This window comes from Tupaia chinensis, unplaced genomic scaffold (assembly GCF_000334495.1).
Source record: "Tupaia chinensis unplaced genomic scaffold, TupChi_1.0 Scaffold000212_1, whole genome shotgun sequence".
NCBI lineage: Eukaryota > Metazoa > Chordata > Mammalia > Scandentia > Tupaiidae > Tupaia > Tupaia belangeri.
Genome location: NW_006159687.1, coordinates 2,879,957 through 2,892,955, shown reverse-complemented (window position 1 = coordinate 2,892,955; position 12,999 = coordinate 2,879,957). Strand labels below are relative to the sequence as shown.

At 45.3% G+C, this 12,999-nt stretch overlaps 1 protein-coding gene across 1 annotated transcript in view; it reads right to left on the bottom strand.

The window, feature by feature from the left end:
* Positions 1-12,999, bottom strand: part of ATP11B (ATPase phospholipid transporting 11B (putative)) — a 134,797-nt gene that overhangs the window by 57,682 nt on the left and 64,116 nt on the right. Inside the window, exons 14-21 of the mRNA XM_006147387.1 lie at positions 12,596-12,793; positions 12,162-12,404; positions 11,448-11,623; positions 10,732-10,800; positions 6,059-6,132; positions 5,878-5,981; positions 2,718-2,899; positions 96-299 (exon numbers count right to left, since the gene is read on the bottom strand). Coding sequence (XP_006147449.1) covers positions 96-299; positions 2,718-2,899; positions 5,878-5,981; positions 6,059-6,132; positions 10,732-10,800; positions 11,448-11,623; positions 12,162-12,404; positions 12,596-12,793 — 1,250 coding nt within the window. The remainder of the gene's footprint in view (positions 1-95; positions 300-2,717; positions 2,900-5,877; positions 5,982-6,058; positions 6,133-10,731; positions 10,801-11,447; positions 11,624-12,161; positions 12,405-12,595; positions 12,794-12,999) is intronic.

The following is a 12,999-nucleotide window of genomic DNA, read 5'->3' as shown; positions in this document are numbered from 1 at the left end:
CATCAAAAATGTAAAACTACTACTTCAGAAAAACAGGCCATGGCAGCTCCCTGAGCCCCGAACAGCAAGGTTCAGACCCATTCCCATACCCTTACCGTCTGGCAAGTTGCCTCAATTGTTCGGCACATTCGCTGTCCGATTTCTGGTTTATAAGTTCCAGAATGTTCATGGTCCTGTGAAAGTGTCCACAGGACAGGCTCACACTCACGGCTGTCTCATGCTTATCCCCAGTGAGTACCCAGACTTTGATGCCAGCCAGTCTTAATGCTTCGATAGTTTCTCGAACTCTATCTTGTAGTCTAAAAATAGAAGGAACAAAATTGATAGTAGACAACACTTTTCTGACCCCATGTTCAGTATAAACGACATTGCGTCTGTAAGGTAGAATCACAACTCTTTGACCTCAGAACGTGGAGAGTCTAACAATATAACTGAAATTTTTACCCATGGGGAAGAACAGGAATAAGCAGATAGTGATGATCTGGTTAATGCAAAATCTACCACTTCCTATCTCTAACTATGTCCCTCACTGGGGTGGGAGGAGAAAACATAGGCATTTTTTGACAGGGTTTTGCCATGTCCCCATTCTCTTTCTGCAGCCTCCCAATTCACTAGGATTACAGATGCCTGCAACTGTGCCTTATGTCTTCAGGCTGGCCCAGGAATTGAACCTGTGTCTCCTCGAAGGATTCTAGTTTCTCAAGTGGTGGAACATCTGTGTGCCATAATAGCTGGGCCTCATCATATTTTAAGAGTATATCCTCAAAGTTTATTTTTATAGAACCAAATTAACTATGTGGCTTTCATAGACTTCTACTGTTAGAAAGTCTTGTAATTTGATCAGAAGATGTCTCATATACATACACATATTTAAAAAAAGAAAAGAACCATTATGTTATCTGCGGCTCCCAAGAAATTGTCTTTTTTTTGGTTGTAGGGCATGTGCACTCACCAGAAAGACAAAGAGAGACAGAGAGCGAGAAATCACCCCCCAGGGAGGATGGCCACACCACAATCCCTTCTCCTCCATTCTCCTCTCAGGATCTTGGGCACATACACACATGTGCCCAGCATGAGTTTAAGCAACTGGTTCCGGGACTTGAACCATGGTGGACTACATGGGAGTCCAGCAACATAGCCATTATGCCAACTGTTGGTCGCCCCTCAAATTTTCTTGTTAAAAATGTAGTGACGGGACCAGCAGATGGTGCAATGGTTTCGTTGCTGGACTCCCATGCAGTCGACTGTGCTTTAAGTCTTGGACCCAGTAGCTTAAAACTCACACTAAGCGTGTGCGTGTATGTGTACATGCCCATTCTCCTAGAGGAGAATGGAGAAGGGATTGTGGCGTGTCCAAGCCCCCCGGGGGTGATTACTCGCTGTGTCTCTGTCTCTCCAGAGAGTGCATGTGCAGTATAGGGAAAATCTTTCTTAAAATAAAAAAAAATGTATACACACATACACACACATACAGACATCTCCTGATTCAAATGGAGAAGGGACTGGGGCGTGGCCATCCCCTCTGGGGGGTGATTTCTTGCTTTCTGTCCCCATATCTCCTGAGAGTGCATGTGCCCTATAACAAAAATCTCTTAGGGGAAAAAAAAAAAAGATAATTTCTTGGAAAACTCATATACTTTAGGGACCAGCAGTTGGCGTAATGGCTACATTGCTGGACTCCCATGTAGTCAACTGCAGTTCGAGTACTGGACCTACTCACGCCGGGCACGCGTGTGTGTGTTCCCATCCCCCAGGGGCATGATTTCTCGCTTTCTCTCTCTCTGTCTTTCTGGCAAGTGCACACGCCCTATAGCAAAAACCTCTCAAAAACAAAACCAAAAAAAGCCAAACTGTGTTGAATAAAGAACTATATAACTTCAGGTGAGTCTCAGAAATCTCATGAGGACAATGAGTAAGCGAAAGCCTAGATTTAAAGAACATGCAGGCCTGGCCCTGCAGTGCAGTGGTAAGTGCAGTGCATGGGAGCCAGACCTCTGTGGGCAGACAGTTCAAGTCCTACCCCAGCGGCCTGAAAAGCATATCAGTCGTGTGTGTATGCATGCCACCGAGGATCTCTCTCCTGACAGATGCTGTTGGGGTAGAGGAACATACAGCAAGGTTAATTACAGACTTCATTCTAACCCATACAAAGTTTGATCTTCTTCAATAAACTGTGAATAGATGGCGAGACAGAGTCTAAGGAACAAAGAATAAAAGGACCTCATGGGATGTACAGGCCAACACGGGGGATGGTCTGCATGTCTTAGATGTTTACAAGAGCGAGGCTAGTATCGAGCTATGCTAGTGAAAAGGCATTCACGAATGGACGGGGAGGAAGCACCCGGGCAGGGGCGTGCTCTTGCCGAGGGACGAAAGCCACAGAGCACAACGGTGTAAGCTGCAGTCCCCATGCAGGACAACTCCAGCTGTGCTGGCATTACAGAACCCACACGGAGAAGGGGAGAGTAAGAGCTGAGGTTGGAGAAGTCTCTGCATGGCACACTGAGGACCCTAAAAATGTAAGCCTAGAGGGGAAAACTATGGATAGCTGGTTTCTTTCATCTATTTGGACAAAAATGATATATACTGACTGGGAAAAATTAAGGCTTTAATTTCCTTTTAAGTTTAAAACTATACAACGTTAATAGACACAATTTACATTATACATTAGAAACACTTGGCTAGAACAAGGCTCTGGGAAGTCAAGTGGGACTTGCCTGTCTTCCACGGCCGTGGCCCCGAGTAATACCAGGTCTCTCTCTATGAACTGGAAGACATCTGCCAGCTTCTCCTCCCGCTGCTGCAAAGCCGTCCTGGCTTCAAACAGGCGTCTGTCGATGTCCTCATACTCTTTATACGTAAATTTCCTATAGGCTACACACAGAGTTCTTAGCCCTTTCTAAAACAAACAGAATTGAAGACAAAAATTAAACATAAACAGAAAACCAAGTCAAAGAAGGGCTGTTAGGTGGTGTGGTGGTTAAGGTACTGGACTCCCACATAGTCGACCACCGTTCAAGTCCTGAACCTGGTGGCTTGTTCTCAGTTCCTCCTCTCTGTCTCTCTCTGATCTTAAAATTAAAACATAATAATGAATAAATTAAAATAAATAATTCTTCAGAAAAGCCAATGAAATGAACTGAGGATTCGTTACCAAAAACCAACAAATGATTTCAAATGTCCCATCACCTGGACCAGCAGATGGCGTAATGGCTATGTCACTGGACTCCCATGTAGTCAACCACGGTTCGAGTCTTGGACCCGGTGGCTTAAACTCACGCCGGGCGCATGTGCGTGTGTGTCCAAGATCCCAAGAAGAAAATGGAGGAGAAGGGATTGCGGCATGGCCACCCCCCCTGGGGGGTGATTTCTCGCTTTCTGACTGTCTCTCTCTTTCTGGCATGTACACACACTCTATAGCCAAAACAACTCAAAAAAAAAAGTCCCATCACCTAGTGACAGGAGGTAAACGAGGTGCTACCATGCCCTTGTGATCTGGGACTGGGACACGGCTTATCACAGCGCTTTCAATGTCTGATAAGTCCTTAAAATGTTGCTTGAAATAATGAAGGTCATTAAATTATAGAATATTAGAGCCTAAAATAGATCAAAAGACAGTAACTATCTTATTTGTGGTTTTAAAACTGTGTAATGTGGAGGGCCAGGCTTTATACTGGGACCTCCAGGACTGTGAAGAGAGCAGCCCCAGGCCCTCGGTCTCAGTGTGTGGCAATCTTCCTGCCTGGCTCCCAGCTGGGAGGCACCATCGTGCCTGGCTCTGCTTAGACAGGGTCTGCCTCTGCTCAGGTCAGTCTCAGTCGTGTGGGCCCTTGCCTCTGTTTCGCAGCCTGCCGGGGTAACTATGGATAGCTGGTTTCTTTCATCTACCCTTTAGGCTGGCCAGGGATTGGACTCGGGCCTCCCATGTGGCCCTGCCTGCAGAGCAGCGTCTCAGGAGTGCACATCACAGGGGCTGCTCTCGTACGCCCGCTTAACTACAAACCCACCTTTACCTCGCTCTGCTTTTTAGGCAAAAAATTTCCAGAGCTCACTGGATGAGAAAGTGAATTACTGCCATTGAAATAAAGACGTGTGTAAAATGGCCATGATCAAATCAACCATACTTTGCATACTTGCAAGAAGTCTTCTGGAAATGCAAAAATGACAGATTATGAAGCCACGACTCTGAGAGCGGAGCTTACAATGTTCCAGGTCATGTGACTGTGGCTCTTTGTTTTAACAAGTCCCCTATACTTTTTCATTTTTAAAATAAGAGATATAATTCACATGCTCTAACATTCAGCCCTTTCAGATGTAGAAATCAGGGGCTGGCAGGTGGCATGGTAGTTAAGGGCTCTGGACGCCCACATGCCGACCGTGGTTCGAGTCCAGGACCTGGTGACTTGCTTTCACACTTTCCTTCTCTCTTTTTCTCTCTCTCACTTGCTCATTCACTCTATCCCTCTTTGGTCAAATTAAATAAATAAATGAATAAAACAAAGTTCAATAGAAAATAAAAATTTTTAAAAAGTACAGATCAGTCCTTCCTGTATATTCAGAGCTGTGCAATCATAACCACCATAGTCCCAGAACACCTCCGCCTCACCCCAGAAGGAATCCCACAGCCATAGCGACACCTTCCTCCACCTCCTTCCTCCGGCCCTGGCACCTGCTAATCTGCGTGCTCCCAGTATGGATTCTGAGGTTTTCATGTAAACGTAATGTGCAGACATGAACAACTGGCTTCTCAGTTGGCATGACCTTCTCGAGGTTCAGGCATGCTGCAGCGTGGATTCATCCTTCGTTCCTCTGAACGACTGCATAATACTCCACTATACGGGCGTAAGCAGACTCTGCCTATAATAGCTTTTGGCTATTAGAACGAACGCTGTTCATGAATACCCGTGTGAACGTTTGTGTGGACGTATGCTTTTAGGTCTCGAGTAAATACTAAAAGTGAACTGCTGGGCATATACAAGCTCTCTGTTCACTTCTGAGGACATGTCAAACTGCTCTCCAAAGTGGCTGCACATTCGTAACTCCACCAGCAATGTACAGAGGGTTCCAGTTTCTACAGATCTTTGGCATCTCCCTCCAAAAAAAATATTATTTTAATCATTTTCTTTGGTGAGGTTTTTTGCTATAGGGTGCATGTACTCACCAGAAAGACAGAGACAGAGAGACAGAAAGCGAGAAATCACCCCCCAGGGAGGATGGCCACGCCGCAATCCCTTCTCCTCCATTCTCCTCTCGGGATCTTGGGCACGCACGCACATGTGCCTGGCGTGAGTTTAAGCCACCGGGTCCGGGACGCGAACCGCGGTCGACCACATGGGAGTCCAGCAATGTAGTCATTATGCCATCTGCTAGCCACCCGAAATTTTTAATGGTCAGATGGTACGTTTGTTTGCCATAGAGAGACAGATGGAGAGAGAAAGAGGTGGGAAGACAGTACCCTCTAATGGGGTGTGGCAATGCTGAAATCCCTTCTCCATCTTTCTATCCTGTCAAGATTTGGGGTATGCACACACAAGTATTTGCATGTTTCTCAAGCCAGCCGGGCCAGGATTTGACCTGTACAAGCAGCCATGAGGGATCTGGCACCCTTAAGTAACAGGCCATGGGGCCAGCCCCTAGATTCTTTTAACAAGCCCTTTTAACAGCACAGCTTCAGTGCTTCTGGCAACCAGAGACACGCTAAGAGGATTGAGAGAAGCAGATTAGAAGTCAGGTTGTACACAAGAAAAGCGGTGCCAACACATAGTATGGAAGAGCGACAATATTGCTATAATTTTTGGTAAGTTACTAATAAAAATTAATAAAGATCAAAGCCCCAAACCTTTTACTAATATATCTCCTGGAAATGTTTGCACTCACCAAAGCAAATTCATCCACATGAATTCTGGTTTTTTCTATTTCTCCACCTACACATTTTGGGAGAATCGACGATTCAGCTCCTTTAGCAAATAACAGCTTCTCACCTAAAAAGAAAAAATGAGTTACCAAGCTCGTGGTATTAGGGATAAACGAAAATTCATGCGAAGCTTAGATCGCTCACCTGAAGGTGCCTGAACAATCACACTCATTCTCCTACGGTCTGAATCAAATTCTAGAAGGTGAAGCAGTTTGTACCTGAAGAAAAAAACAACGGCAAAACTTTACTTTTTAAAATGGTATTTGAGTGAATATTTAGGAAGTATCCCTACGAAAGATAAAATAGCTGATTTAGAACAAGGACTTAATCTCACCTGTGTTTCCATGGTGATGGGTTGTGAGTCGGTAATAAGTCAGGATGGGGACAAGGAAGCGGCATTAACTGAGCACTTACCAAACACCCTGTCACTAACATCCACGGGGAGCCAAGGAAGTAGGTCTTCTCTCATGTTTACAGATGAGGGATATTAAATTCAGAAAGACTAAGTGGTTTGCCTGAAGTTACATGAGCTAGTAATTGACAGGGCAAAGACTAGAATCTAGATATGCCCGGTTTCACGTTTTCCTCACTAAAAAGGTGACTGATTCTCACCATTTTTTCCTGTCTGAATACACCTGACACACACAACACGTTTGCATGACATCACAGGCTCGTAAAAGCACCGGTTCTGAGTCTGGCACACAGAGGTCGGGTCAGAGCTTCTCTGCAGACAGGTGAAGTGTGGCACACGGAGTCCTCTGGAGGACCCGCCCACGCCGCACGTAGAGTGCCCTGCACACGTCAGCATGGACACCACGGAGTTAACGAGGGTGCAGAGGTGGTAAAATGAGCCAGTGGTCCTCATGTGACAGTCGCCAACGCACAGGCAGAGTGGAAGTGAGCAGTGTGAGTGTAACAAATACGGGCGAATTTATCAGAGAAATACTGGAATTACTAAGCAGTTCCTTAATACTTGGTAAAAATTATAGGAAATTTTTTTTTTTTGGTTTCTTTATTCAGAGTTGAAATTATGAAACCCATTCCTGCAGGGGCATCAAGAAATGAACATAAGTAAATTCCAGAAGCAGTAGGTGAAATGCAAATGCAAGATTCAGAACAGAACAGTGTTGTAACTGTGGAGGGCACAGCACAACGGTAACCTCATGCTGGAGCAGAGGTCAAGTGAGCTGCTTCTGTGAAGGACCAGTCGGGATTTCAGGTGCTGCAGGCCATGGATGGTTCCTGCTGCATATTCTTTCTTTCTTTTTAACCAGGTGGTAACAGAGGTAATACCACCGTACCCACACGGGGAGGCGCTAGGGCCATGCACACAGGCGCATGTACCTGGATGGTCTAGCTGAGACTGGGACCGACTGTGGCAGGAGGGCCTCTGGGGGGTCTTGTCTGTCAGGGAAAAATGAATGGATTTAAGAACAAGGTGACAGCCTCTGTGGCTATACAAAACATACGGTGGCCCTTGGGCAGCAGTTTACGAATGCCGGCATGACGTTATGTAGCTAATACACAAACGTTACAACTCCGGGACAGCTCGCCTCCTGGCACCGCATCGTGTGTTCACAAACGGCACGTTCATGTCAGCCGTGCATCACGCAAGCCTACAGGAAGCATCCCCCAACAATACGGTTTACTTTCTCGTCACGCCGCAGTCTGGTCACTCTCACACGGTTCTCTTCTCCATCGTCACTGTACCTGTCACGGTGATCAGTGATCTTTTGTTGTTGTTCAATGGGGACTTTGCTACAATTCTCCCACGCTGGCCCCCCAAGTAACTGGGACTACAGGTGGGCTGGGAAATCAGACCCAGACCCCCAACGTGGATCTGGCCTGCGAATAGCAGTGTGCCAGTGAGAGCTCCCATGGCCGGGCCTGGTCTGTGATGTCTGACGTGACAGCAGCCACGATAGACGGAGAACTTAACTGTCCCGTGTCAACACGTGATGCTCTCCTGCCCCCACCCCATTCCACGACACACAACTGCGAAATCAGTCCAATCAGTGAAAGGAAGATCGAACATCTCTAGCTTTAAGTCAAAAGCTAGAAATGATTAAGCTTCTGAGGAAGGCATGTCCGAAGCTGAGGAAGGCTGAAAGCTAGATCTCTTGTACGAAACAGCTCAGTTGTCACACAAAGGAAGAGTCACTGAAGAGAGTCCAAGTGCTACTCCGGTAAACACATGAAAGATAAGTGGAATAGACTTAATGCTGATGCCCAGAAAGTTCTAGTGCTCCAGACAGATCAAACTAGTGACATAATCCTTTAAGCCAGAACCTAACCCAGAACACAGCTCTAACTGGTCGAGGTGATGAAGGCCGAGGTGAAGGAGGAAAGGCTCAAGAGGTCAGGCTGAGACACGGTCTCCACAACCAAAGTGCCAGCCACACTGAACTGCAGCCACACTGAACTGCACATCTCAACGCAGCAAAGTGCAAACGGCAAACACTGGCAGAAGGCGGCAGCCAGTTACCCAGGTGTGCCAGCCACACTGAACTGCACATCTCAACGCAGATGGCTAAGCCTTTCATAGACAGAGGTGCCATCTAGGATTTTCACAGAGCGGGGCAAGGTCCCTGGCCTGAAGGCTTCAGGAACAGCCTGACTCTCTTGTGAGGAGCTAATGTGGCTAGTGACAACGTTGCCCTTTCCCATTCTGAAACTCCAGAGACCTTACAGATGATGCTAAGGCTACTGTGCTGTGCTCTACAAACGGAAGTGTGAGGCCCGGATGACTGCACGCCTCCCTCCGGCATGTCTATCTGAGTAGTTTAAGCCCACTGTTGAGACCTCCTGTTCAGAAAAAAAGGTTCCTTAAACATACTGTTGCTCACCGACAGTGCACCTGGTTGCCGAGCTCCGGCAGAGATGGACAAGGAGATGAATGCTGTCTTCATGCCTGCTAACACCATATCCATTCTGCAGCCCGGGAATCAAGGGGCAATTTCAACTTTCAAGCCTCATTATTTAGTCAGGCTTTATGGGAGAAGCTCAAAGTATGAGTTTAAGTGGGACCAGCAGTTGGTGTAATGGCTATGTCAGTGAACTCCCATGTAGTCAACTGCAGTTCAAGTCCCGGACCTGGTGGCTTAAACTCACCAGGCGCATGTGCATGCATGCCCAGGATCCCGAGAAGAGACTGGAGGAGAGAGGATTGCAGCGTGGCCATCCTCCCAGGGGGTGATTTCTCCTTTTCTGTCTTTCTCTCTCTGTCTGGCGAGTACACACGCCTTATAGCAAAAAGCTCTTTTAAAAAAACCCAAAAAACAAAAAACAAACCAAAAAACCACGTAAGAGTATCCGTATCAACAGGACTTTGGAAAATGTAGATTCCGGCCCTAATGAAAGACCTTCCAGGGCTCAGACTTCACTGGAGGAAACACTTGCATATGTGGTCCAACTAAATCAGCAGTGAAGCCGGAAGACGTGACTGAACTGCTGCGATTCCACTCTAAAGTTTGAATGGGCGAGGACTTCCTTCTTACGGGCGAGCAAAGAGAGTGGTTTCCTGAGATGGACTCTACTCACGTTAAAGACCCGATGAACGCTGCTGAAATGACAATGAAGGGTTTAGCGTATTACATACACTTAATGGACGGAGCAGCGGCAGGGCTCGTGAGGACCGACCCCACATCGGAAGGACGCTCCACTGTAAGCAGAATGCTACTGAAGGTATTCCTGAGCAGCAGAGGGGGTCAGCACGGCAAACTCCCTGCTGTCTTACTGCATGAAACTGCCAGCTACCCCAGCCTTTAGCAGCCACCACCCTCATCTGTCAGTAGCCATCAACATAAAGGAAAGACCCTCTACCAGCAAAACACCGTGGCTCACTGGAGGCTCAGAGGATCATTTGTACTTTTTACCAATAAGGAGGTTTAAATTAAGATGTACACACACACACACACACACACAGACACACACACACGCACACACACTTTCAGAAGTATGCTATTGCCAGGCCAGCAGCTGGTACAAGTAGTTAAGGAACTGGACTTGCACACGGCCAACAACACGTTCAAGTCCTGGACTTGAAAATCGCAATGGTGCGTGTGTGTTTGTGTCCAGAATTCTGGGAGGAGAAGGGATTATGGTGTGGTCATCGCCTTGGGAGGTGATCTCTCACCTTCCTGTCACCATCTCTCTCCTCTATGGCAATCATAAATGCCCTATGGCAAAAATCTTATAAAAAAAAAAAAAGGAGGCCAGCAGATGGCATGGTGGCTAAGGTACTGGATTCCCACACGTCCGACCGTTGTTCAGGTACTGGACCCACTGGCCTGCTTTCTTGCTTTCCCTCTCTGTCTCTCTCTGGTGAAGAAGTGTGCCCTTTAACAAATTTTAAAATAGTAGTAATAATTAATAAAATTCAATAATTCTTTAAAAAAGAAAAACAAATAATGATATTGCATACTTAATGGGCTACAGGATTACGGTGTAAAAATAGCATTTGCAGGCTAGCAGGTGGCATGTGGTTAAAGGCACCTGATTACCACATGGCCAACAGTTCGAGTCCCAGACCAGTGGCTTGTTTTCTCGCTTTCCCCTTCTCTCTCTCTCTCTGATTAAATTACAAAAATAGAAATAACAACAAATGGAATTAAGTAAATAAATCAGAAATAACAACAAATGGAATTAACTAAATAAATAATTCTTAAAGGAACAACAACAACAAATGTCTGTATATGCTGGGAAGTTGAAAGATGAATAAAGTGACTCACTGTGCTATAAGGTTTGCTCTATTGTGGTGGCCTGGAACCAAACCTACAGTATCTCTGAGGTATGTCTGTATATTAAAAAAAAATTACCGTTCCAGTTTTCCAAGTGTTTTAACTTCCATCGTTTCTTCAGAATGGCCAATAAATACAATGCCAATCCTAGGAAATAACACAACAAAGAAGTGTAAGACTTAAGAGATGATATTTTACATTTCATGATATATCATTAGAAGTAAGCTTAAATAAAAACATTTTAAAAAAAAGATTAAAATCATTTTAGCTTCAAACAATATAACAGAAGTATTTCAGAACCAGTAGACAGAGTAATGGCTATGTCGCTGAACTCCTATGAAGCTCACTATGGTTCGAGTCCCGGACCCGGTGGTTTAAACTCACGCTGGGCGCGTGTGCGTGCATGCCCAAGATCCCAAGAGGAGAAGAGAGGAGAAGGGATTGTGGTGTGGCCATCCCCTCTGAGGGGTGATTTCTCACTTTCTGTCTCTCTCTCTTTCTGGTGAGCGCATGCGCCCTATAGCAAAAAATCTCTCCAAGAAAGAAAAAAACAAAAACAAAAGCAAAAAAACTTTGTTGTAAGCTTCATGACATAATTATGCATTTCAAATTATAATTTAAATTTAACTGAAAAGTGTGCTTTTACCTATATGTGTTTATGCTAATTTTGACAACTTTATGAATTTATGTTTAAAAACCTTGAATAATGGTTCTCTCCCATACTAACACCTATTTGAAAAGCGTGTGTGTGCGTCTGTCTCTGCCCCAGAGATCTGGAAACCAGCCTAGGTTACCTGGCGGCAGCTTCGACCAGAGCCTTCTCGTCGGGCGAGGACGCGTAGTACTCCAGCCGTGGGGGGGCCAGGCTGGACTGCCAGGGCCCGTCACCAACACCGTCGGGCTGAGCACTGCTGATCTGGACCGTGTGACAGAGACTGACTGCCTTAAAGAAGAGGTCATGCTCTTTAATCTGTGGAAAGATAGGCAGTATTCGTGGTAACTGGATGGATCCCGAGTGCCCGTCAGGAAAGCAGACACAGAGCTCTAAGCTCTAGGACAAGTGTGCTACGACCTGGACTCTGAGTAAGAGCTGACTCCCACATGAAGTGTCGTCCTTGCTAAGGACGCTTCGACACAAACGGCTGGAAGGTACAGCCAGTTTGCAAGTAAAGTAAACACTCCTTTGTGGGAAAAGTGAGGTTTTAAACAGTATTAAATAGTTGTAAGCTCTATTCCTCAAGGAAAAATCTGCTTTCCTTCAAGGAGGTAAGGGCTTCTCTTCACTCGGGTAAATCCATTTAAATACCCAGAGAGCCAGGCCACACATGTATTAAGAGACAAGTTAAACTAGGCTGTAACTACAAATCCTCATGATTACAATTTACAGTGCTGAATCAAAGAAATACATTTCAAGTATATATTCCCTGCTCCGCCGACACCAGCTTGTCCACTCCCAACGAGAATGACCTCAGGTGAAACCCTTCTTGATTAGTATAAAAAGTGCTTACTAGTTCCGTTTCACTGTCAGGGCTGGTTCCGAAAGATGAACTGCTTGTGAGATGGGACACGCTGTTGAGATGGGGTAAGCTGTTGAGGTAAGATAAACTCCCATCTGGAGAGTCTGGAGTGGGTCCTTCAGGTACAAGTCTGCCATTGACTTCTTGGTACTTCATGCCATTAATGGAGCACTCCCGAAACTGCATCTCGTTTTCTGTCAGGGTGCCGGTTTTGTCTGTGAACACATAATCCACCTAGAAGGATGGAAACGCCAGTGAGAGGCACGTGTCCCTGTCAGCGGTGATCCGATTACTGCATACTGCTTGCATGCTTTCAAGAAGCATGCTGTACCTCACAAAGGCTTATGGCCGTATATAAACCAGAAATCAAAATTCAAAAGAAATAATGAAAACCAAATGTTTAAACAAAATGAGGGTTATTTCACCTGTCCAAGCTCTTCATTCAAATCAGAAGTATTGACTTGCGCTTTCTGATCTGACTCTTCATGATAGAGATCGAGATCCCAGCCAATAAAGAATGATCCAAGAAATTTCTGCATTTCAACTGTTACATATAATGAAATCGGAATGATGAAATTGTAGAGTACCAAAAACGCAAGGAAGTCTGAAATAAATCTCAGAATCTAGAAAAAAAGAAAGCAGAGCTTGATTATTGCTCAGTATCACTGAAGAAAATTACAAGAAATTTTCATATATAAATAGACCATAAACTACAGCAAAATAGTCTCATAAGTTAAAATTAATTTACTGAATTATCTTTTTAACACTACATTTTATTTTATTGCTCATTAGAATCTTGATCACAGTAAAGAAAAGGTTCAATTCAAAT